This window comes from Solanum verrucosum, unplaced genomic scaffold, assembly GCF_900185275.1.
Source record: "Solanum verrucosum unplaced genomic scaffold, falcon-dt-bn FXZP01000252.1, whole genome shotgun sequence".
Taxonomy (NCBI): Eukaryota; Viridiplantae; Streptophyta; class Magnoliopsida; order Solanales; family Solanaceae; genus Solanum; species Solanum verrucosum.
In genome coordinates, this window is record NW_026019988.1 from 2,199,622 (window position 1) to 2,226,440 (window position 26,819).

General features: G+C 33.6%; 2 protein-coding genes and 1 long non-coding RNA gene across 4 annotated transcripts in view; 2 read left to right on the forward strand and 1 right to left on the reverse strand.

The window, feature by feature from the left end:
* The window catches only part of LOC125818850 (receptor kinase-like protein Xa21), a 180,000-nt gene that overhangs the window by 25,821 nt on the left and 127,360 nt on the right, over nucleotides 1-26,819 (forward strand). The gene's annotated exons all lie outside the window — the stretch shown is intronic.
* The window catches only part of LOC125818815 (uncharacterized), a 31,302-nt gene continuing 10,350 nt past the window's right edge, over nucleotides 5,868-26,819 (reverse strand). The window contains exon 2 of the long non-coding RNA XR_007442420.1: nucleotides 5,868-6,138. This is a non-coding gene — a long non-coding RNA (uncharacterized LOC125818815). The remainder of the gene's footprint in view (nucleotides 6,139-26,819) is intronic.
* The window catches only part of LOC125818793 (receptor kinase-like protein Xa21), a 136,220-nt gene continuing 115,305 nt past the window's right edge, over nucleotides 5,905-26,819 (forward strand). Inside the window, exons 1-2 of one of the 2 annotated variants that reach the window (XM_049498303.1) lie at nucleotides 5,905-7,129; nucleotides 7,256-7,628. In XM_049498303.1, the coding sequence (XP_049354260.1) occupies nucleotides 5,905-7,129; nucleotides 7,256-7,602 (1,572 nt within the window). In that variant the 3' untranslated portion in view covers nucleotides 7,603-7,628. Of the gene's footprint in view, nucleotides 7,130-7,255; nucleotides 7,629-26,819 lie in introns of those variants that run through there. The other variant, XM_049498304.1, reaches the window with a different exon arrangement.

Genomic DNA, 26,819 nt, shown 5'->3' on the forward strand with positions numbered 1-26,819 from the left:
GTTTCAACTTCTTCAGATTAGCATCTTTTCTTACAGTCTTGAATAGGACCTAGGTAGATATCCATTGTTCTCCTGGAAGCGTATATACCCAGGATGTGATGGAAAAGCCAGCTCTTCACTGAAAACTGCCTGGTCCCAGGAATTTGGCTGAGTAGTAAGCCGATCTAAGAGCTCGATTGGCCAAATATAAAAGAACCAGAATTATAAACCCATTTCGAGCCCAACCCATTGATGGTTCATCAAAAAACATCATTATAACCATAAGCTGTCATATTATTGTTATGTTGGCCATCATGTTGATGGAAGTCTTGACGAAAAGAAGGCCAACAGATGAAGAGATATGCAATGAAAATCTTGACTTGAGGAAATGGATAACACAATCATTTTCAGGGAGTATGATGGACGTTGTGGATGCCAATCTTTTTTGTGAGGAAGTACAAATCACTTGTAAAAGTGAAATCTGCATAGCCACCATGATAGAATTGGCATTAGACTGCACATATCTGGAAACATAGAAGTGATCGGCATCTCTTCGGATGGTATTCTTTGTTAATATGATGCTTTTTGTTTCTTTAGTCATTCGTACTTCCTGGAGACATGTATTGTTTGTACTTCAGAGTGTTGCATTTCCCTCATTTTGTGATTTTAGATTTGAGTAGTCTTCAATATGTTTTGAATGCTTGAATAAAATCAAGAAATATTATGGAAGTGTTTAGCTGCACTAGTTTACTTTCGGTTAGCAACTTACTTTAATTTCAGTTTTTTTTTAGCAACTTACAAAAATGACTATATTTATAGGGTTATTAAAGTTCAATAGCTATAAATATGGTATTTATAAAAATGACTACAATTTAACTCTTTTTCTAGCTATATTATTGTATATGTTTTTTATTTTTCTATTTATACACCGATACAGTTTTAATTATAATGAACTAAATAAGGAAACTGTATTAATTGTTCAAATTCAAATTAGTTTATTTATTTATAAAAGGGAAAAATGACAAATATACCCCCGAACTATTGTAAATGGTATGCAGATACCCTTCGTCATACTTTATGGGCATTGGTGCCCCTGCCGTCCAAAAACTAGAGTGTATATGCCCTTCACGCTAACGGAAGACTAAATAGGGACACGTGGCGCAATCTTATCCTTTGATCCGATGTCGGGTCGATGGATAAGATTATGACACGTGTATGTCCGTTAGTATAAAGGGTATATATGCTCTAGTTTTTGGACAGCAGGGGCACCAATGTTCCTAAAGTATGACGGAGGGTATCTGCATACCATTTACAATAGTTTGGGGGTATATTTGTCCCTTTTCCCTTTATAAAATGTAAAGTATTAATATATCAAGGATACAAGTATTTGTAAAAACTTAATGTATTAATATATTAACAAGATAAAGTATAATAATTTAGCATATGAACACGATAATCATATTTGAAAAATGAATACATTATTGTTAAACAAAAAAATGAATACACCAATATAGTATACATATAAATACATTATTGTCAAACAAAAGATGGATATATTTGACAATACATAAACAAAAAACATGAAAAATCATAGAATGTGTAGGTAGCAAAAGTGTGCAAGCATTCAGCTGTATAAAAAATGAAAAAAACCAACAAACGTCAATCTCTTTTTGGTCAAGTTTTTCTTATAATACTTGAGGCTTGGAGTTTACTCATGTATTTGTTTATAAAAAAAAAGATTAATGTATCCAATTATACTTGTATTGCCTAATTAACCTTTCAAATTCGATAGATTACTTATGTATCCAAATATACTTGTATTCACAAATCACCATTTCAACTTGTGTTAATATTAGAATACAAGTATCTATGTATATAACTATTCTACTATATACAAATTTGACAATACACAAACATCGATCTCTTTTTGTTCGTGTTCTTCTTGTACTACTTTTTTTTTATAACTATAGCCATTGTAATGTAGAAACAAATAATTCTTCAATCAAAAGCCTATAAAAATAGATGCAATAGATATGTATACAAATATGATCTTCATAAAAAGAGGAGAAAATCAATTAAACGATATCTGATGAATTCAAATTACAAAAATTGCTCCTAGCATCATCAAAAAGATCTTAAATTGGAAGAAATTTGGGAGAAAATTGAATTTTTTGTGATGTAGGAAGATTGATGAAAGAGAAAGGATTAACGAGGGTAAACATGGGGAACCAATCGCATAAAACATGCCTAGACATAATTAATTAGTTGTGTAATAATAATTTTCCTATTTAATATTAATGACTTTTCTGATTATTTATATATAATTAACTTTGCTATTTTTTGTGTAGTTATATCCATATAACATAAAAATAAAATAAACTGTAGCTATTTATTTTAAATGTATATTAATGTTTGCCATATTTTGTAGTTTTTCCTTTTGTAGAGCTGCTCAAATATAAACTATTTGTTACGTTAATTTTTATTTCAGTTTTCATTATAGAGTAAAGCAAATCTAACTGTCTTGCTCATGCGTTTCTTTCTTCTTATTTTTTTTTTTTTGTACTTTTAATTTGTCATATATATTAACTTTCACCTTTAAGAATGAATTTGATAAAATGTTTACTCATTTTTTTGTTGAAAAAAAAAGCTGAAACATATAGCATTAGGTTAATGGTGGATAAGTCATGTATGAAGAGACAATAAATTCTATAAAAAATAATAGTATGTTTATAAATACTCTGATTTCCAAACTATAAATAATAAGACTTTTACACCTTAATTTTTAGTATTTATGATCAAATAATTAGTTTAAAGTGTTTGTGGATAAAATCTTAAGGACCATTCCATACGTTTGCAGGGAAGATTTGAGAAATAATTAAGGGCAAGACTTTGTACACTTGTGATATTACATTGACTGTTGTTGTTGTTGATGCCGTGAAGACTTGGGCAAATACCAATTGCTCTGTCAAGTCAACACATAAAGTGGTATGATATAATTGAATAATATAGAGTCGTCTCTATTAAGGAATGTTTTACCGTGATGTGATACTTCCCAATACGAATGGAAATTTCCTCAAAAATAAAACTACTTGTTACGTAATAAATCGAAATAATAATGATCATCAACAAATTATTTTTTATATGGTTCCTCACTTATATATTTTAATTTTTTACCGATTTAGTTATGTCTTACTTGAGCCGAATGTTTCCAAACTGTCTCTCTACCTTCAATACAAGATAGGAATAAAACTGTGTACGCATCACCCTACTTTCTGTTCCTTAGGAAACACACTGAGTAACATAAATAATAGAATAGAGCCTTTTAATTTTCATTATTATTATTATTATTATTATTGATTATTCATTATTTATTATTATTATTGATTATTCATTATTTATTATTTATTATTATTATTATTATTATTATTATTAAATCACCAATTTACCCTCCATTAGAAAAAAAGAGCTATTACAGGTTAGTTGGTCCAAAGATGATAAATGCATGTGGGGTTATGATGGCAACTTAGGTCAAGCAACATGCAATTTTTCCAAACTTGTCTTACACTGCATGACCCCTTAGGTTGACTTGGGTTTGTACCATATATATAATGCAACCTTTTTTTATTTATATAATTTTGTTTTAAAATAATTTAAGTTAACTGACTTTTCTCAATCAATTTCCTTAACCCTTAGATTACGCAATTCCTCAATGTGATGACATTTCAATAATGTGAAATACCCCCACAAATAAGTTTGTGGAAATCAAAACCATTTAACTTCACTAGTACGTTTGTAAAAAAGATAATATATTTAACTTTAAACATTTCAGTTTTTCTATAATGAGAAAATAAATAAATTATAGTCATACATATATTATGATATATTTAAGATTAATAATTTCAAAAGTTTTCACTGCCTGCTCAAATTTCTTATCGATTCAGACTATGACATATAAACAACAAACATACCCACAAATTAATGTATTGTATTATTGATGTGATAGTACAATTGCTTTGTCAAGTCAACGTACAACAGAAGTGTTGCTATATAATGGAATAATATATACATTTGAAAAACAAATCAAGCTTTGAATCAATCATGAAGAAGAATATTGTCTTATTGATTCTTCTCTTTCAAATTCAATTTTCTCTATCACTTTCTTCCTCAAATGAGACTGACCAACAAGCTCTACTAGCTTTCCAAAATCTTATCATTACAAGTGATCCTAGTCATTTTTTGACTAATAATTGGACCAAAAATACCTCTTTTTGCTCTTGGTTCGGTGTCACATGCACTCCAAAAAGGCAAAGGGTTGTAGCCTTGACTCTTCCTAATTTGCAACTTCAAGGCACAATTTCCCCATCTTTGGCCAATTTGTCCTTCCTCAGTGTTCTCAATCTCCAGAACAACAGCTTTCGTGGTGGCATCCCTTATGGACTTGGCCACTTGCCTCGCTTTCGAGTGATTGATATTCAAAACAATCAGCTCAACGGAAGTATACCAACAAGTCTATTTCAAAACCAGAGAATTCAAGTTATTGCATTGGCTTTCAATGAACTCAGTGGTGAAATGTGGAGAGGGCCATGGTACGTACCCCAACTCAGAGTCTTAAATCTCAGGAGCAATAGTCTCACGGGTATAATCCCTCCTTATGTTGGAAATGCCACAAAAATGATGAACTTCGATTTGTCTGAGAATAGAGTCAGCGGCAACATTCCAAAGGAGATCGGTAATCTAAGCCAACTTACAGGGTTGTTTTTGTACAGCAATCAATTAACAAGTTTCATTCCCACAACATTGTTTAATATTTCGTCACTTCTTGCCTTATCTCTTGCAATCAATAGGCTTTCCGGTCCTCTCTTGCTAGATGAAGGGAATATTGTGTCAAATCTGAAACGGTTTAGTATGTCTAACAACCAAATTTCTGGTTGCATTCCTTCCAACATATGCCAACTCACAGAGCTCAAAGTTTTGTCCATATCTTTCAACAATATAATTGGAGACATACCCAGAAATATTGGTTGTTTATCCAAACTCGAGGAGTTTTATATTGGTGATAATCCAATAAAAGGGACTATTCCCACTTCGTTGGGAAATATTTCCACTCTGCAATATCTTTATTGCAAAAACAATCGCATGGTGGGGCAAATTCCTCCGGAATTAGGGAAGCTATCAAATTTGAGGGAATTAGGCTTTGACAATAATTCTAATCTAATTGGTGAAATTCCAGAGGCTATTTTCAACATATCTTCTTTGGAAGTGATTGCTTTCAGTTTCAATAACCTCTCGGGGAGAATTCCAACCACTACAGGTCTTCATCTTCCTAACCTTAAGGAACTTAGCATGGCAGTCAATAAGCTGGAAGGGGAAATTCCATTGTTCATAACAAATGCTTCTAAGCTTCAGATACTGAATCTATTTAGTAACTCTCTGACAGGCACTATTCCTACTAATTTGGGGAATCTTCGTGAGCTGCAAATACTGCTCCTACATACTAATCAACTTACCAATGAACCAACAGAGCTTGAATTGCGATTCTTCAATTCTTTGGCGGACTGTAGGATGTTGCGATATCTATCAGTGGGGTTTAATCTGTTGAATGGCATTCTGCCTAATTCTATTGGGAATCTTTCATCTACTATTCAAAACTTTGAAATAGCAGATGCACACATCAATGGCCTCATCCCCACAAGTATAGGCAACATGAGCGGTCTTATATCCCTAACCCTTGGCGGAAACAACTTGACAGGGAGTATTCCTTCTGATGTTGGTAAGCTTAAACAACTCCAAGGGCTGTATCTATATAGCAATAAATTGCAAGGACATATTCCAGAGACGGTATGCCATTTATCAAACTTGGTTAAATTATATCAGTATGATAATGAACTCTCTGGTTTAATTCCAGAATGCTTTGGAAATCTTAGCATGCTACAACACCTTTTTTTGGGTTCTAATAAATTTTCATCAAAATTTCCTTTGAGCCTTTGGAAGATGAGTGGTCTTCTCTATCTAAGTGTGTCACAAAATTCAATAGAGGGAGAACTTCCATCAGATATTGGAGGACTGAAAGCCATTATCAAACTATATCTTTACAGTAACCACCTTTCAGGTGTGATACCGACCAGATTGGGGGAACTCCAAAACCTGCAGTCTCTTGACCTATCGAACAACTCATTTTTTGGCCAAATTCCATTATCCTTTGCCAACTTGATAAGCTTGGAATCCTTGGATTTGCCTTTAAATGCCTTGTCCGGTACTATTCCTAAGTCTTTGGAAAAACTCTCATACCTTAAAAGAATTAATGTTTCATTTAATGATTTAGAAGGTGAAATACCAAGTGGTGGCGTGTTTGCAATTTCCACTTTGCAATCATTTCTCGGGAACAAAGGTCTTTGCGGAATGCACATATTGGAGATTCCTGCTTGTGCTATCACTAATCCTGGAAAACAATTGAAGCTTAAGGAGGTTCTGCTAAAAATTGTTACTCCAGTGATTATTGCATCCTTTCTGATATTCTTGTTCGTTTCAATTTGGATAATGAAACGACAGAAGAAAGGGAAGTCCAAAGATTTAGAGAAGGTACCGGAGATCGGGACTCGTCAATTAGTTTCTTATCACGAGATTCAACGATCAACAAATAATTTTGATGAATCCAATTTAATTGGTGAGGGAAGCTCTGGCTCTGTGTACCAAGGCACATTGTTTGGTGGAACTGCAGTGGCCATTAAGGTTCTGGATTTGGAAAATGAGCAAGTATGCAAGAGGTTTGATACCGAATGCGAAGTGATGAGAAATGTTAGACACAGAAATCTTGTTCCAGTGATTACTACATGTTCTAGTGACTATATAAGAGCCTTTGTTCTGCAATTTATGCCCAATGGGAGTCTTGAGAATTGGCTGTACAAAGAAGATCGCCATTTGAACCTTCATCAAAGAGTCACTGTAATGCTTGATGTAGCTATGGCAGTTGAATATCTACATCATGGTCATGTAACTCCAATAGTTCATTGCGACCTAAAGCCAGCCAACATACTTTTGGATGAAGATATGGTGGCTCATGTTGGTGATTTTGGAATCTCTAAAATTTTAGCCATAAGCCAGTCCATGGCTTATACAGAGACATTGGGCACTCTTGGATACATTGCACCAGGTATAAAAAAGAATCTACTCTCATTGATTTTCTCTTATCATAATTAAGCCTCTCCAAGTTGTAGAAGAAAAAATTGAATTATTGTTGTATTTCAACTGAGTAACTTTTCTTCAATTCTTTTCTAAGAATATGGCTCGGAGGGAATAGTGTCTGCTTGTGGTGATGTTTATAGTTACGGCATCATGTTGATGGAGGTTTTGACCAAAAGAAGGCCAACGGATGAAGAGATATGCAATGAAAATCTTGACTTGAGGAAATGGATAACACAATCATTTTCAGGGAGTATGATGGATGTTGTGGATGCCAATCTTTTTTCCGAGGAAGAACAAATCACTAGTAAAAGTGAAATCTGCATAGCGTCCATGATAGAATTGGGTTTAGACTGCACAAAGGAAATGCCAGAGTCAAGAATAAGCATGAAAGAAGTAGTGAAGAGGCTTAACAAAATCAACAACATATTTCTGGAGACATAGAAGTGATCATAATCTGTTCAGATGGTGTTCTTTTCTGAGTTGCAAGTTAATATGATGCCTTTTGTTTATTCAGTGAAGTCGTCGTATAGTACTACTTGGAGTCATGTATTGTTTGTAATTTCATTTGAGTGTTTTGAACCTATTTTAGATGCAGAACAGGAAATGAGTTTATTAAGAAAAGACTTTATACAGAGGAACATCACTTGGACTCGCTATCACAAAAACAGGATTTTAGGCATTTTTCATGTATTAACGTTAGCCCAGTGAGCCATCGATAATTAGTGATTGCCCAAACTTGAAGGGATAGTGGTGATTGTTACAGCTTCTACACAAGGTATTGGATTTGGCATAGCTCAGTCAGGATTTGAATGATTCTTCTGTTGTTATCTCCTCTGGCAAACAGGTTTTGTTCATCACAACAATTTGGGTGATTCTTTCATCAGTTTTCCTTTGGAAAGATTAGTGTGAGGCTTCTGCTATAATCCTGAGTTTAATTGCGACAAAAATAATCTAGCAATTTCATTGAAAATATGTTTTAGATGTTATTTTCATACTATGCTATAGACATATATATGATCATTTATACTTATAGGTTGAATGACGCTTTGATCGCTAGAGATCTCTCAAAAACCTTGCTACACAAGATTATTCATAAACAATGTCACATTTATATGTGAGAATCAATAAACATTTCTGTTATAACTTTAGTGACCTGAGTATGAGTATAAGCAGGCTGAAAGAGATCAATTCACTTAATTGCACATTTTTTCCATTTCACATAGTACACATAGGAATTCAATTGGGAGAAGAAAATCACAGCTTAAGAATTAAGCTAAGGGTGAATTCGGTACAGGGTAAAAACATTTCTAAAATAAATTTGACCATTAAAGTAATAAACCCAAATTAGCGGTTGAATCAAAGAAGTAAAAAATTTCACGTGTGTGAAGGATCAATTAATATATCCTACATGACTTTTTAAAAATTAAAACTTAAAAAATAAAATTTAAAATTTATGTTTTCACTTTCTTAAGATCAAAATGGTATATCTGATTTATTTGTGTAAAAATAATGAAATATATGATCTACTTTTATAATGAGGGTATATCAGCTCTAAATCGCAAAGTTGAGATGATATTGCAATATAAGTTTGTGGAAATCATTAATTTCTTCTCAAATTAATTAGTCAAATACAAACAAGTAAATATCTCAAAACGTCACCCAACTTTGAAAGATTATCCTGTAATGTCATTCAACTTTGTTTTATATCAATAAAATCACTTAACTTTGAGTTTTTCTTTTATAAAATTACTCAATCAATTTTACCATTAAAAGTAATAATTTTACATGATAAAGTCACCCATCATCCCCGTCAAATATGTCACTGCCCAAGTCAATATCATGAGTTATAGTTGGACTAAGTCCGTCAAATTTGTCACCACCCAAGTCAATATCATGAGTTATAGTTGGACTAAGTCCGTCAAACTTGTCACCACCCAAGTCAATATGATGAGTTGTAGTTGGACTAAGTCTTGAAACTACAACTTCTAGCTCATAGCTCTTTTCCATACCTTGGTGGTAATGGTCAAGTTCTTTTTAGAGTTATCAATTGTCACTTCCATAGAAGAATTGGTAACCTTATAATATGGTATAAATTTAATTTTCAAATACATATTTTACGATGCTTTCAATTGGGTTCATCATATTCAAGATTCTGATATTAATAATTTAATACTTATGTTTAGCATGTACAACCATGATGATTGATGGAGTTAAAAGGCAATTAATAAGGAAGACCTAAAATCATACGATAGGAATTGTCTTGATAAATATATACAATTTCCTAGAATCCATGTAGAGTTATCGAAAAATCAAGCACGATATATAGGAGATAAAGAGTCATATTACATGATAACCAGTTGGTTGGTATCAAATGTCCTAGTTGTAGTACGAAAGTGATAATGTATCATCTTTTTATAGGTTGGTTGGTGCAATTGAATTTTACATTATTGTCTATAAATTTTGCTCACTCGTTCGGGATTGAGACATAATAATTTTGAATATTCTATTCTCAGATATTGCAATGGTAATAGATGTTCAATGCAAGTTGTGACGTGGTCAGGGGGAGATCTAGCTAATGTGGTATGTGTTCACGTGAATCCACATAAGCTAGATGGGTCGATGTGGATTACAATGTGGGGAATCAAATCCTCATTAATAAGCTGAAAGTTTAAGTAGAAAGACAATCAACTGAGCTACTGAGATTTCCGCCATTTAATTATTACTTCTCCTTTGCCTATAATAAAAATTAATTTCTTTGAAATTTCAAAAGGTATAGTACTTAGAATTGACCGTAGAAACTACCGCGAAATTGCTCCAAAAGAAATTTTAAGGAAATGACATTGAAATCAGAGGTGTATCCAGGATTTCAAAATCCCTCTTGACTTGTAGAACTTGATTTTCAACTAAAAATCTTGTTTTACCCATTCGATTTCCGAAGTAATTTTTGAACTATTTTATCCCCGGTTCCTAATCATATCATTATGGGTATCGTTAGGATCCTTTTGATGAACTATATCCATTATTGATAGTTGGGGATTATTCGGGTGATCGTGTGGCTGAGGAGGTGCTCTGATAGAGTTGTTCGTGTGATGTTTCGGCCTTCGAGGTAAGTTTGGCTATCCATTTCTTGGCCTGATATGAGTAACTAACCTTGGTTAGGAAGTCAACTGTGAAATGAGTAGTAGTATGAGTCTTAGAAGTTGGTGTGGTTGACCTCCTTATTTTGTTTGTATGACGACTATTTGTTATGCTTAGCGTGTGTGGAGGCTTGTGTTATACTTTTAATTGTTGCTGAAAACCTGTGATATTTGAGTAATTGCTCGAGCGAGCGGTTGTGTGGCCAATCCTTAATATGGCATTGAGATGCCTAAGTTAGGGGATTGACTTGATTTTTGGAACATCTTTAAAATGAAAGAAATTCTTTCTAAGTGGTAAAGACTGATTTTCAAATGGTTTCACCTATTATCCTTATCATTTGAGAACATGTTTCATGACTTGCTTGGGAATCTAATACTATTTGACATCCTTGATGAATTGATTATGCATTTGTGTTGTATATGTTGTGATGCATTTATCCTCATGCAACATATCATTATTTATGGAAATATGAGAAAGTAGAGAAACACGAAGAAAATGTGACATCTTACTTATATCCTGGATCATGAGCTAGGTGGCAAGTTGATGAGATTATGAGACAGGTATATCGACTTTGAGTCCCCCATGGGTCCTTGTCTGGAATATAGGATATAAAGATTCATATTACATGATAACCAGTTGGTTGGGATCAAATGTCCTAGTTGTAGTACGAAAGTGATAATGTATCATTTTTTATAGGTTGGTTGGTGCAATTGAATTTTACATTATTGTCTATAAATTTTGCTCACTTGTTCGGAATTGAGACATAATATATCGAATATTCTGCTCTCAGATGTTGCAATGGTAATAGATGTTCAATGCAAGTTGTAATATGGTCAGGGGCAGATCTAGCTAATGTGGTATGTGTTCACGTGAATCCACGTAATTTAAATGGACCGATGAAGATTACAATGTAGGAATCGAATTCTCATCAATAAGCTAAAAGTTTAAGTAGAAAGAAAATCAATTGAAATTTCAATAAGTAAAAAAAATGAATTTCTTTGAAATTTCAACAAGTACATAGTATTTAGAATTGACAGTAGAAACTAACACGAAATTGCTCCAAAAGAAATTTCAAGGAAATGACATTGAAATAACTATTGTGTAGTAAGTAGTACTATCACTATATATATTTATTATTGCAATAAAGATGGTTGTTGACATTAGTTGGATTAGGTAAGAGTTAATTAATTTCTCAGTTATATATTACACTAGTTTCTTCGCACGTGCTTCGCACGTGTGCTTCGCACGTGTGCTTCATGAGAATTTTTATAGATACGTTAGAATGACTAAAATTTCATGGAAATATATATATGTAAATTGTAATGAATAATAAAATGCAACAATTACAAAATAAGAATAAAGACTTACGGCAATAAAACATTCATAGAAAACTAAATTAAGAAGTCTAATAGAGAAAAAAAAAGACAAAAAGAAACAATTTAAGAAAAAATACAATGTAGACTTTATTCTTATAAGACTGATGTATATATAGATGAAAAAATAAGTACAAAATTAGTACATAGCTCTCTGAGTTCTTATCGACTCCTTCCATATCCTATCAAAATTCAAGAGTCTTCTTCATCTACTTTAACTATGGAATAAAAATAATATCCTAATAATCTTGGTAGGGGTTTCATGAGATAAAGAAGTTGAATTTATATAGATAGAATAGAAGGAATATCAAAAGATATCTTTTTAGTTTAAATATTTGGAGGTTATGAATATAAAAAGATGAGAGTTATGGATATTAAGAGTATAAAAGTTGAATAAGTAATTAGAAAATAATAATAAATAAATGAAAAATAGGAAAAAGAAAATTAAAGTTAGCAAACCATGTAGAAAGAACAACTAAAGTTCTTATCACGTAATTAAGCCTCAATGAATTTAAATTTGTGAAGCTAGAGTCATTCTTTAATAATAATCAAGAGGACATTATCCATGTGTGTGTCTCCATTTTGCAGATTTGCACTCTTTAAATTATTAAATTTCGTTATTTATCATAAAGGATAATACTTCACATAAATTATATTAATTATGAGAGGGGTTAAGGAAAAAGTTATGAGAAGAGGAAAAGTATAGTAATTTAGGTAGAGATTTTTAAAATAAAAATAAAAATTACATATAGATTATAGATGATAAATATTAATAAATTAGACATTTAATTAGGAATTAATCTTAGGAAGTTTAAAAGTCATTAACATTTTAATTAAACTTATACAATCAAATATTTAAATATTTTATAACATTTTAATTTATAGAAGGGGTAAAACCGTAAATCAACTTTCAACTTATTTTGTTCATGCTTTTAGTAATACTAGTTCCGAGAACGTGCCTTGCACGTTTGACCTTTATTATTATATAAAATTTATATAGGCCTAACTTATGTATAGAAACATATGTAATATCAACCCAATTAACTTAAAAAAACAATAAAATATACATGTCATCATATGCATACAAAATGAAAAAGGTAAAACAAAGCAATATATTAATCTGAATAAGAAAGAATAACGATAAATTAAAAATTTCATAAGAAAGTCTAGTGGACTAACATTTTATGTTCAATTTATAAAGGAAGAAACTATTTATGCCGTGATAGAATTATTAGCAGCCCAAGAATAATTCATAATCAAGCATAATAATAAGTTAATAGATGGTTAAGAGAGCCGACATATGAGAAATATCAATGGAACCTTACCAGTCACATTGAAGATGAATTTAGAAGAAGAGGAGGAGGGGGAGAACATCAATGGATCTAGTCTAGCATGATCTGGCTATTTACAAAATCTGAAAGATTACTATTAGAAGTTGAAAAGAACTTTAAAACATTGAATTGGTATGGGAAAATGCTAAGTCATTCTAGAGTATTGAAATAAGTGGCAGTACCAAGGAAATTAATCCATCCGTATGTATACTCAAATACATATTAATTATATTATTGTAAAACATAATATGATATTCTTAATTAATGATAGAATATTTAATAAATTAGATATTTTATAACATTTTAATTTAATATAGGGGAAAAACAACAATTTAACTTTTTCCTAAATGTCTTCCCACTTTTAATAATATATATGATGATATATTATTATTATTATTATTATTATTATTATTATTATTATGTTTTTAATGAAAAACTGACTTTTCAAATTCCTCAGGCATTTTACTATTTCATTAAAAAAAAAGTAGATTTCTAGCATCCCATAATATTTATATTTAATATATAAACTGACTTTTCAAATTCTTCAGGCATTTTACCATTTCATTAAAAAAGAAAGTAAATTTTAGCATCCCATAATATTTATATTTAATATATAATAACTAATAATATATGATTTTTTTTAAAAAAAAATTAGTACAAGGGTAAAATGGTATTTCAACTTTATACTTTGGAGCTTCCCACTTATAATAATAAACTAGTTTCTGAACACGTGCTCTGCACGTGTATCCCATGCATCGATACACATTTTTTAAAGTAATATAAGCAACACTAATATTGGTAAATAATAAGTTGCACAAAATTCCATTTGAAACATACAAGCTCAGACATGATTGTAAATACAGTTTGAGTTTGTCAAATAACATAACTAAATTTAGCTAGACAGTTAAGCATGATGCGTACATATACCACAAGCCAATAAAAATGTGATGTATAATTTTGGTCCATCCATTCGTATAGCATATTTTTTTGATACATTAATCTATAATACAAATAAATATAAATTTACTTATTGTGGGATTCAATCCCTAATGAATATCACTGTTTAAAAGAGAAATAGAAAATTGCAAACCACAACAAAGACACATTTGAATAGAAAAATCAAAATATTTTAGTATGTCAATACTCATGCATCTTGATTGAAGCTATGCAACGTCATAACAATTTAAAGGCTCATGTCAAAAAAATAGATTGAACCTTTACTCGCATAAATTTTTCTACTTCAAATTTGTAACACTTTTTCTTTTAGCCAAAAGATTTCCGAAATAGGTATATAAAACTTTATTTGCAAAACAGAATAAGTGATCAACTTTAGTTAAGAGTAGTGCTACAAAGAAGGAAAAAAACACTTGTTTTCATCTTCTCTATAGTGCAAAGTTTGCACATCTCGTGATGCTAAATTCTCAGGCTCGTTGCACTGCAAAAATTAGTGCATCCAAAAGAATAAGAAAAAGCTTTATACTCAACCAAACTGTGATATCAAATTAAAGAAGTCAATGTTAAATAAAAAATAGCTTCATACTGAAACACAATATTGTGCTTTTTATTAGTAAAATCATGTTATGGCCAAACAAACTCGGCAATATTTATAAAATTGAAATATAAAATAGCTACAATAATTAATTAAAACTTCAAGTACAATATGGATCATCTCTATGAACTGAATGATCAGGGAAACAAAGAAAAAGAGCATAAAAGATTCATATATTCTTACCATGAAATTTGATCAATAAATAAATTTAGCAATAAAATTAATGCAATTGTCATAACATTTGTACAGTATGAGCTTGGCAAAAAACAACATTTATTCAAGAAACGATATAGAATTGTCTAGAAAGGGAAAAAAATATATATATCAAACACTGTAAAATTTAAGAAGTAATAGTAAACCAAATTTAAATAAACACTACAAGAAGTAGGAAACTTACCTCTTTCAATCTTCTGTTGGCTTTTTTACATTTTTAAAATTGTGTAGTCTTGGAGGAGTAGTTCTCTCAATTTTGGAAGAGAACATGTTCCTTTTTAGCAGTGAGAACATAAGATATAAAGGGATTGTATAGATTTAATAGAATTTAGAGGGGTGTAATTAATTTCAAATTGATATTATAAATTGAGAGATTACAGTTTTCAAAGTGATTTTAATAAGAAGAAACTTTTGGGTTTTCAAAATTATGAATGTAAGCAGCTAGACTATGTTTTTTTACTTTAAAAAAATCACCTTTTAAATGGATGTAGCATATAATTTATGTTGAATTTGTTGCAAGTCTTTTCAAATTCTTCAATGGTTTGGAGCAGTAAAACGTCTTTCTCCTAATTAATTTTTTTTAATCTTTATTTGAATGCACATTTACATCTTTATCCAAAAAAATATTGGAGTAAATTTTGATTGAAGGATAAAAGTGTCATTTAACTTTATAAGCATATTTTTATAATTCAACTTTTTAACTTGGAGGCTTCCCACCTTTAGTAATATTGTGTGCATATATATATATAATGATGATATAATATGATGATGATGATAATTAAATTAAATATACATATAGATTATAGATGATAAATATTATTAAATTAGATATTTTAATTAGGAATTAATCTAAGGAAGTGCAAAAGTCATTCACATTTTTATTAAAATGATACAATTTAACATTTAAATTAAACAATTAAATGCTTTTATAACATTTTAATTTATAGTAGGGGTAAAATCGTAATTCAACTTTTAACTTTTTTTTATTTATAGTTACAATTGTACAAAAAAAAAACATTATTTTAAATATACAAGAAATTGAATTAAAGAAGAGAACAATAAAATGAAGACATTGATATAACCACTGCAAGTGAAAGAAGTTACTAATAATCTAACTCTTCCAACTGATTGCAATAAAATTGATTCTTAAAAAAAAGTAAACAATTGCAGCATACAAAGAAATAAATGAGGAATTTAGTAAAACATGGGGATCAGAATAAGAGGATTCTATAACAAAAAATTGTCTACCCAATCTATCATGTCATAACAAAGCAGTTAACTTCTTGGGCACAATTCTCATATGGGTACCCCTCTCTGGTGCCACGGTCATGCGCAACAGTTTCTTTTCAATTCCTCTAGCTAAATAATTTCCCCTTATTACAAGTGTCATTTTCTCAATAAAATATGATTGTATGGTTCTGATGTACCTATTTGAATTTCATACAATGGAGGATATCATATAAGCCTATTTATTGTGATGTAGCCCTTCAAAATTTCACACATAACTGATAATAGTCTTTTCATTTTTCATGCACCCCTTCAAATTTCCCAATTAAGTCTTAAAGTCTTTTGAACTTTCAAATTAATTTACAGAAAATGTAGTTCAATAATTTCATTTAATTACATTTTAATTAATTTGTTGTAAGGGCAAAATGGTAATCCAACTTTGAAGATGAGAGGTTCCCACTTTTAATAATATATGATGATATGATATAGAGTCAATCTCAATACTACTCAACCATGATCCATCATATAAGCCCTAATCAAGTTCATTCATGTCTACAAGATTTACTCATAATCAATTCATGTCTAGGTGATCTAATCTAAGGCAATTCATTAAGAAGTTCATCAATCTTAGAAGGTCACATCTAAACCCTCAATTTGCCTCTTTCATGACATAACCCTAGGCTATATCACCCTAGAATCTTAGGTTAATCAAGAATATTACATGTAGAATCATACTTAAATCATGTAATTACATCATAATCAACTCACATCCAATCAATTGGATCAACTTTCAACAACATTGATAGTGTAAAGAAGAATCATAGCTAGGATTGGAAAAACTCATGGATTCTTTAGGAATTCGAGTTAAAATCATATAAAATCAGTAATACATTCACAAACAAACATAATTCAATCTTTAAAAGCAACTTTGAAAGGAATCCATGGGGTTGAGTTGAAACCCTAGCTTTTTGGGGAATTCTAGAATTGAGATAAAAACTTTTGAAGGGACTCCTTGGGTGCTAGCTGCCCAAGGATCAAAACTACCATACCTTAGGTGTAGAATCCAATCAAATTTGTATGAAAAAGCCCCCTTCTTCAAGCCCTAGTTGATCTCTTTCTTGGTCTTCAATGGAGTTCTAGAGAGAGGATTTTTGGAGAGGAGGGTATTTGGGTTTTGATTGGGGGTCTTGAGATTAGGGTTGTTCATGGTTATGGTTAATAAACCAAATCGAACTGCAATTCGAACCAAACCGATTAAAAAATCCGGTATTTGGTTTGATTTGGTTAGGTTTGGTTTTACATTTTGAAAAACCGATACTATTTGATTTGGTTTTGGTTTTACTAAAAAATAACTGCAAAAATAACCAAACCAAACCGATAAATTAGATATATAAATTTTATAATTATTTATATATTATTCATAAATAAAATATAAATATTTTATTAAATTTTAAGTAACTTAAGTCTTTAACTTTACCATTTTCTCAAGCCCACCACATAAATTTTAGCCCATCTATTATAATCATAAGTCCAAGTCCATCAAAATTCATTATTTTAGTCTTTACCTACCATACCTTTCATAAGATAATTACACCTTCTCTTAATTAAATCACTTTGTTCGTGTAATGATAACTTTAGTATTGTTTAATTGCTTAATTGAACCAACAATAGCTTTTCAGTGGATTGTTCATGTGCTAGGTGTTTGTGTCTATCAAGATACGTATGTCCTCAAAAATTTATTACTTTCAAACTAAAAAAACTAGAAAAACTGAATCAAACCGAACTAAACCGTCAATAACCAAACCGACAGTTATTTTTTTCGTTTGGTTTGGGTTGGTTTTAGAAATTTAAAAAACAGACTAGATTGGTTTGGTTTTGGTTTGACCAATAACCGATCCAAACCGAACCACGAACACTCATACTTGAGATATAATGAATTAAAAGGTGTTTTAATGACATAAAATACTTTATATAGGTAAAATAAACCCATAATAAATGACCCGTAATGAAAAATAACTAAAATGGAAATTACCTAAAGACTCCTACATTTGCCGAGTTTTGGACAGCAAGTGCAGTGGTGACCCATGCCCATGACCACGGACCGTGGGTCCACTCACGCCTCGTCCTGGTGGTCCATGGGTGGGGTCTGCAGCTTGCCATCCTGGGGCCTTGACCTACGGAGCCTATCCACGAGGCGTGGAGGGACCTACGCCCCGTAGGTCCCATCCGTGGGTCACAACATTTTGGAAATTTTTGGTTCTTTGGGGTAGCCTTAGGGTTAGACTTTAGGGTCCCCCTCAAGGACCCTTGTGTCACGCCCCGAGCCTACACCCTGGACGTGGCCGGCACTCGAAGACCATTGTTGGCCCCAAGTGAACCCTTGGCCTGGCTTTCTTAACTCAGCGGAAACCTAACTTAACAGAATAACTCCATGCAATGCAAGGACATAAAACAACTTAATTGATAAAATCTGGCCCAAAAGGCAACTCGAGTCTCAAAATAGAATATTTACATATATACATAGATGAGAGACTCAATACTAACTGACTGACTGTCTATGAAGCCTTTAAAATACTGAGATGGATGTTGGGACAGACCCCGCAACATCCTAATAAAGCAAAACTAAGAGAACAAAATAATCGAGTCCTCCGGAATGCAAAGAGGCTCACCACTGACTCTGGAGTGCTCAGCTGGATCAACGGCATGCTGGATGCTGATCCTGGGTACCTGTGTCTGCATCATCATAAGATGCGCCAACTAGCATCAGTACATTAAATGTACGAGTATGCGAGCTGGAAACTAAGCAACATAGACTAGAAGGAAATCTGGAAGAAACTAAAAAGCTTACTTGGCTCAACTCAACCTGACTGACTTCTTTCAATACAAGGCAATTTAAAACAAGTGCGATATAAAGAAAGACTGTTTAAAACCTGCTATAAACTCTGAGTGTATACAAAGATACAATAAGCCTGAGATGTATATAGAAATACAATTGAACTGTTGTATATAAAAATACAATAATTTATGTGTATGAAAATACAATAACTGCTGTGGGAGTTTCTCTAACCGACAATCATCACATAGAGCTATAGTGATGATACAACGATCGACCTCACGTTGCCACAGCATCCTATACCCGGCCAAAGGTATAAAACCTGAACTGCCTAATGGATCCACTAGTCTATCTGGAGAAGGATTCATCTAAAAAGTATGATCCTTTTCTACCCATGGTGGCTAACATGGTTCTATGGGGGCTGTGGGTTCCTTGAACGCTCCCCCAACTTGGTGCTCGATACTACTCCCAAAATATACTAGCTCTTATGTTTTAAAAAAAAACATACTTCTTCCTGCTGATTTGAGATAATTACTCAAAAACTTGGCTCAAAGGCTATCTTGGAAATCGTAGTTTCCTCTCTTGCTTCATTTAGAAAGCGATAACTCTTTTTCTGGAAAACTAGCCCGAAGGCTCTTTGGAAATCTCAGTTTCCAATCTTGTTTAAATGTGAGAACATTTCTTTAAAACTTCTTCGGGAATACATAGTTCCCCAATAACTTTTGAGAAATGAACTCAACTTTATACTCTTGACTTAACTTGAAACTCTTTACTTAACTTGAAACTCGAGCCTTAAAATGAAGTTAAAACATTCAATAAAGACTCTTGAACAACTTTAAAGACTTGCTTGGACTTACTTCCTAACTTCTAAGATTGACTCTAACTGCACTTGACGTTGATCCAAACTTTCCTCAAATTGGATTATGAATTCAAGGGTAATGATCTCATGTTTATGGATGAGTTCGGGAGGTTTAAATGTACCTTAGAGTGTTAAAAACAACTATAAAACATAGGTACATTACCAAGGAACATGTATGAAAAAGTGGGGAAAGAATGGGAAAACTTGGCGTCCTTGGCGCTCTGAGAGGCGCGGAGCGCCAGACCAAAAACTTCAAAAGGGCCTGCTGGTGCTCTGCTAGGCGCGCCACCCCAAGGGCTGGGTTTCAGAGCCCCTTTTGGGGCGCGCTGGCTGGCGCGACGCCCCAGCCCTTTTCCCCGAAAACTCGACTTTTCTCCTTCCTTTTTCTAACTCAAAACCTTCTAAACCTCAAAGGTTCCAGCCCCAAACACTTAGAATCACTAAAACCCTCGACATACAATAGATTCAACTCAAAAACACCACCAGAAACATACACCGGACAAACAAGAACTTCAACACAACACAACTACAACTTCAACAAACATCACCACAAGATTTCAACAACCACAACTAAATCTTTTCTTGGAATTTGAAACGAGTTTGGCGTGTGGGGGAAAGAATCACCCAACACTATGAACTCACATACCTATTAGGGATCACCCCTGACGATATCCACGACGATCTTTGATGAAACCTTGCTTGATCTTCTTTTTCTCCTCTTCTTCTCCTCTTCACTCTCAAACCCTCACTCTCACTCTTTTAAAATGGTAAAAACTGATCTAAAATCAGTCTAACACACTAATATAACCAAACCAATTGATTAGGGAAAAGACCAAAATACCCTTACAATTTCCGGACGGACTTCCCTGCCAACTGCCCAACTTCCAAAGGGCATAACTTACTCATACAAACTCGAAATCGAGCAAACTCAGCGGCGTTGGAAAGATCATTCCACAAGCTTCGCAAAAATAACTAGAACTACACCTAAATCATCCTGAGCTAGAAGTTATTACTGTTCCAAGTTGGCCAAAAACTCACTTTTTCCCATACTTGACAAATTTTCCAGATTTTTAAATTCTTTCCAAAAAATGACTATTTCCAATTCTAAGCCTCTTCATAGTTATTTCAAATTGCCGGATGTTAAAATATCTCCCCCTTGGGAACATTCGTCCTCGAATGAGATTACTCTTACAAGGCTAAGAGTGTAACATCAAACGCAAACACCAACAAGCAACCATGCAAACGACAACAACATTCTCACTATAACTTAAAGAACACTAAGAAGGAAATTAGCACCTTGATTTGCATTTCCTCCGGATTCAAAGAGATATGGATATCTCTTTTTCATGTCCTCTTCGGCTTCCCAAGTAGCTTCCTCAACAAATTGGTTCCTCCAAAGGACCTTGACTGAGGCTACATCCTTTGTTCTAAATCTGTGAACCTGGCGATCTAGAATCTGAACAGGAATGTCCTCATAAGATAAGCTATCAGTGATCCTGATCTTCTCAGTAGGCAGGATCAATGAAGGATCGCCTATGTACTTCTTCAACATGGAGATGTGAAAAACTGGATGAACCACTTCTAGTTCCTGTGGTAGCTCCAACTCATAAGCTACATTGCCAACCCTCTTGACTATACGATAAGGTCCAATATACCGGGGACTAAGTTTCTCCTTCTTACCAAACCTCATAACCCCCTTCATGGGTGAAACTCTCAAATATACCCAATCATCTTCTTCAAACTCTAATGCCCTTCTCCTAACATCAGTGTAGGATTTCTGGTGACTCTGTGCCGTTTTCAGCCGCTCTTGAATCACTTTCACCTTCTTCATAGCTTGGTGAACTAAATCTGGTCCTATCAACTGTGCTTCACCAATTTCAAACCATCCAATAGGAAATCTACATCTTCTCCCATAAAGAGCTTCATATGGAGCCATCTGGATGCTAGAGTGATAACTGTTGTTGTAGGCAAACTCAATGAGAGGTAGGTGATCATCCCAATTACCTTTGAAATCGATCACACAAGCCCTCAACATATCTTCTAGATTTTGAATAGTGCGCTCTGCTTGCCCATCAGTCTGAGGATGAAAGGCAATACTTAAGTTCACATTTGAACCCAAGCCTTTCAGAAAAGATTTCCAAAACTGTGCAGTAAACTGTGCACCTCTATCTGAAATAATGGAGACTGGGACTCCATGAAGTCTAACTATCTCTTTGATATATAACTTGGCATAATCTTCTGCTGAATGGGTAGTCTTTACTGGTAGAAAATGGGCTGACTTTGTCATTCTGTCGACAATTACCCAAATAGAATCATGCTGTCTACGAGACATTGGCAACCCTGTGATGAAATCTATATTGATCATCTCCCACTTTCATTTCGGTAGTTCTATCCTCTGAGCCAAACCACCGGGCCTTTGGTGTTTGACTTTCACTTGCTGGCAATTTGGACACTTAGCAACAAACTCTGCAATGCCCTTCTTCATGCCATTCAACCAATAAATTTCTCTCAAGTCACGATGCATCTTTGTGGAACCCGGATGAATGAAATATCTGGAGCTATGAGCTTCTTCCATAATCCTCTCTTGGAGTCCATCCACCATAGGTACACACAATCTTCCTTGATATCTCAATACACCATCTCCCCCTTGTTCAAAAGCTAATACTTTTTGCTTTTGAACATTTGCCTTCAACTCAAGCAAAATGGGATCTTGATCTTGTTTCTCTTTCACTTCTGACACTAGTGATAACTCGGCCCTACTCGTCAGTTCTATTCCTCCTTCAGCGGAATCTATAAGTCTGACTCCCAAGTGTGCTACTCTGTGCACATCTCTTGCTAACTCTCTCTTTGCTTGTCCTGTCACTAATCCTGGAAAACAATCAAAGGTTAAGGAGGTTGTGCTAAGAATTATTACTCCAGTGATTATTGCATCCTTTCTGATATTCTTGTTGGTTTCAATTTGGATAATGAAACGACAGAAGAAAGGGAATTCCAAAGATGTAGAGAAGGTAACAGAGATCGGGACTCATCAATTAGTTTCTTATCACGAGATTCGACGAGCAACAAATACTTTTGATGAATCCAATTTAATTGGTGAGGGAAGCTCTGGCTCTGCGTACAAAGGCATATTGTTTGGTGGAACTGCAGTGGCCATTAAGGTTCTCAATTTGGAAAATGAGCAAGTATGTAAGAGGTTTGATTCTGAATGCGAAGTCATGAGAAATGTTAGACACAAAAATCTTGTTCCAGTGATCATTACATGTTCTAGCGACTATATAAGAGCCTTTGTTCTGCAATCTATGCCCAATGAAAGTCTTTAGAATTGGTTGTACAAAGAAGATCGCCACTTGAACCTTGATCAAAGAGTCACTGTAATGCTTGATGCAGCTATAACAGTTGAGTATCTACATCATGGTCATGCCACTCCAATAGTTCATTGCGACTTAAAGCCAGGCAACGTTCTTTTGGATGAAGATATGGTGGCTCATGTTGGTGATTTTGGAATCTCTAAGATTTTAGCTGTCAGCAAGTCCGTGGCACATACAGAGACATTGGGCAATCTTGGATACATTGCACCAGGTATAAAAAATCTACTCTCAATCAGTTTTCCCTTATCATAATTATATTAAGCCTCTCCAAGTTGTAGAAGTAAAAAGAGAATTATTGTTGTATTTCAAATGAGTAACTTTTCTTCAATCCTTTTCTAAGAATATGGCTCGGAGGGAATAGTGTCCACTACTGGTGATGTTTATAGCTATGGCATCATGTTGATGGAGGTTTTGACCAAAAGAAGGCCAACATATGAAGATATATGCAATGCAAATCCTGACTTGAGGAAATGGATCACTCAATCATTTTCAGGGAGTATGATGGAAGTTGTGGATGTCAATCTTTTTTCTGAGGATGAAGAAATCACCAGTAAAAGTGAAATCTGCATAGCCTCCATGATAGAATTGGCTTTAAACTGCACAAAGGAAACGCCAAAATCAAGAGTGACCATGAAAGAAGTAGTGAAGAGGCTTAACAAAATCAAGAATGCATTTCTGGAAACATAGAAGTGATCATCATCTGTTCGGATGGTGTTCTTTTCTGAGCTGCAAATTAATATGATGCTTTTTGTTTGTTTAATAAAGTAGTCGTATAGTACTACTTGAAGTCATGTATTGTTTGTAATTTCATTTGAGTGGTTTTGGACCTATTTTACTCTATGATCTATTTGTGATTATGTTTTGAATGCTTGAAAGTAACCAGAAATAAAGGTGTTTAGCTGCACTATTTTGTTTTTTTGAATGTGATAAACAATTAGTGAATTAAGCACTTTTCATTTCCTTGTACTAATTAATTATTGTCTTCTTTGGACTTCACTTGCACAAGTATTCCAACAAACCTATCTTAACAACAGAGAGTTCCAAAGAAAAATTGGTAATCTGAGCAAGCTTGCATTTTTGTCCTTGGTCGATAATCAATTAACATGTTTCATTGATTTGATCGCTAGAGATGTCTCAAAAACCTTCCTATTTTTATACGACAAGATTTTTCATAACCAGACCCTTTTGTCTTCTTCTTCAACAATCTGTACAAAATCCAGCTCGCCTATGTCAGTTTTGCTGAATGCCTCTCAAAGTGAGAGTCTTTCCATTATATAGAGAGAATAACGATTACACATTTCTAAAGATCCGTCATTTCTATCCCTAAAGATCAGCTATTCTATCTCTACAAATCTGCTATTCAATCCCTCTAAATCAACTTTGCTATCCCTCCAAATCATCTATTCTATCACAATATTTATTCCTTTGATTCTACAACAAATCTATATGATCATGCTAATTTATATCACTATATGATTACATTAATATATACAATTGTTTAGATGTCCATCATGCTAACATCCCCCCTCAAATTGATGTTGGTGGATCAAGAAGCATCAATTTGCCTACTAGAAACTAATAGCGTTGCCGTGCCATGTATTTTGTAAACGCATCAGCTATTTGAATATCAATGGACACATGTGGAAGAGTAATGACTCCTTTATCTACAACTTCTCGTATATAATGACAATCTACTTCGATGTGTTTGGTCCTCTCATGGAAACTGGATTAGTAGCAATCTGAATAGCACTTGTATTATCAGCATGGAGAGGAGTAGGATGAGATTGAGGAAATCCAATTTCAGCAAGTAATCCACGAAGGCATACAACCTCGGAGCAAGCAGTAGATATGGATCGATATTCAACCTTTGTTGAAGATTTTGACACACGATCTTGCTTTTTACTCTTCCAAGATATCAATGACTCTCCAAGAAACATGCACCAACCAGTGACTAAACGACGAGTATCAAGACATCCCGCCCAGTCAGAATCACCAAAAGCATTAAGACGAATAGGAAAACGTACCACTTGGAAAAAACAATCCATGAGTAGATGTTCCTAGAAGATACCGAATGATGCGACGAACAGCCACCAAGTGGAGATGACGAGGAGCTTGCATAAATTGACGAACTTGTTGCAATGCAAGAGAGATATCAGGCTGAGTAATAGTAAGGTAATTTAGACTCCCAACTAATTGTCGAAACATAGTTGGATCAGGAAGAAGATTGCCTTCCTCACGACGATACTTCACATTTAATTCCAATGGAGTATCTATGGAGGAGGAATCTTGAAGACCAGCCAAAGAAATCAAATCCTGACTATAATTGTGTTGGTTTAGAAACACACCTGAAGCAACATTATGAACTTCCAAACCCAAAAAATATGTAAGAGTACCAAGATCTTTTATATGAAAAGAATCTTTAAGTTGCTATTGGAGGCTAGTGATTAGTGAAGAATCAGTTCATGTGATGATAATGTCATCTACATACACCAAAAGAAGAACACAACCTGTAGATGTTTTTCGAAGAAACAAAGATGAGTCATATTTGCTCTGTTTAAAAGAAAATTGTAGCAAAGTAGACCGGAACTTATCAAACAAAGCTCTTGGAGCTTGTTTTAATCCACACAAAGACCGCTTCAACTTGCATACATTTGATGTAGGCGATGAGAACAAACTAGGTGGATGTTTCATATAAATGTCTTCTTTGAGATCACCATGGAGAAAAGCATTTTTGATATCTATTTGATAAAAAGACCAGTTTTGTGAAGCAGCAATGGCAATAATAGTTCGCACCGTAGTCATTTTGCTACGGGCGCAAAAGTCTCCTCATAGTCCACCCCATACTCTCGTCTGTTACCAAGAATAACCAATCGACCTTGTACCAATCAAGAGTTCCATCAAAATGAAGTCTAATTGAATAAATCAATTTACATCCAATAGGGCGAACATTTGAAGGACATGAAACAATGTCCCATGTGTCATTTTCTTTAAGAGCCAAAAGTTCCTCCTCCATTGCTTTTTGCCAACATTCAAGCTTGGAGACTTGTGAGTAACCTGTTGGAATAGAGATGGTGGATAAAGTAGAAGAAAAACCATACAATTTAGGAGTTTGAGACACTCTGGTAGATCGCCGAAGAGGCTCAGGAGGAGCAGGTCTTGAAGAAATCTCAGATTCTGGTTGTGGAGCAGTCTCAGGTGGCGGATCTATTTTGGGATGTGGTAAAGTTGGCCGACGTCATTCATACACAAATCCTAGTATGAACCGCTTAGAAGACAATGACATCCTCAAAAGTAGGAATAAGAGGAGAAACAAAAGATGACTCAACATGAGTAGGAAAGAAATATTGATTCTCAAAGAAAATAACATTTCTAGAACACACGAAATTTGTTAGAACTTGGATCATAGCAAATAAAACCTTTCTGTGAAGTACTATAGCCCATAAAAGCACATTTAATAGACTGAACATAGAGTTTATTGCGTTGAGAAGGAGGCAGGTGCACAAAACAAACACAACCAAATGTATGAAACCTATGGTAGCTGGGATGCTTGTGAAAAAGACGATAATATGGAGACTCAAGATTTAACACTTTAGATGAAGGTCTATTAATCAAATAGGCAGCAGTAGACAAAGCTTCAACCCAATATTTAGATGGAACAGAGGACTCAATCAATAAAGTACGAGTGACATCTAAAAGATGACGATTTTTACGCTCAGCAACCCCATTTTGCCGTGACTTATATGGACAAGAGCGTTGTGATACAATTC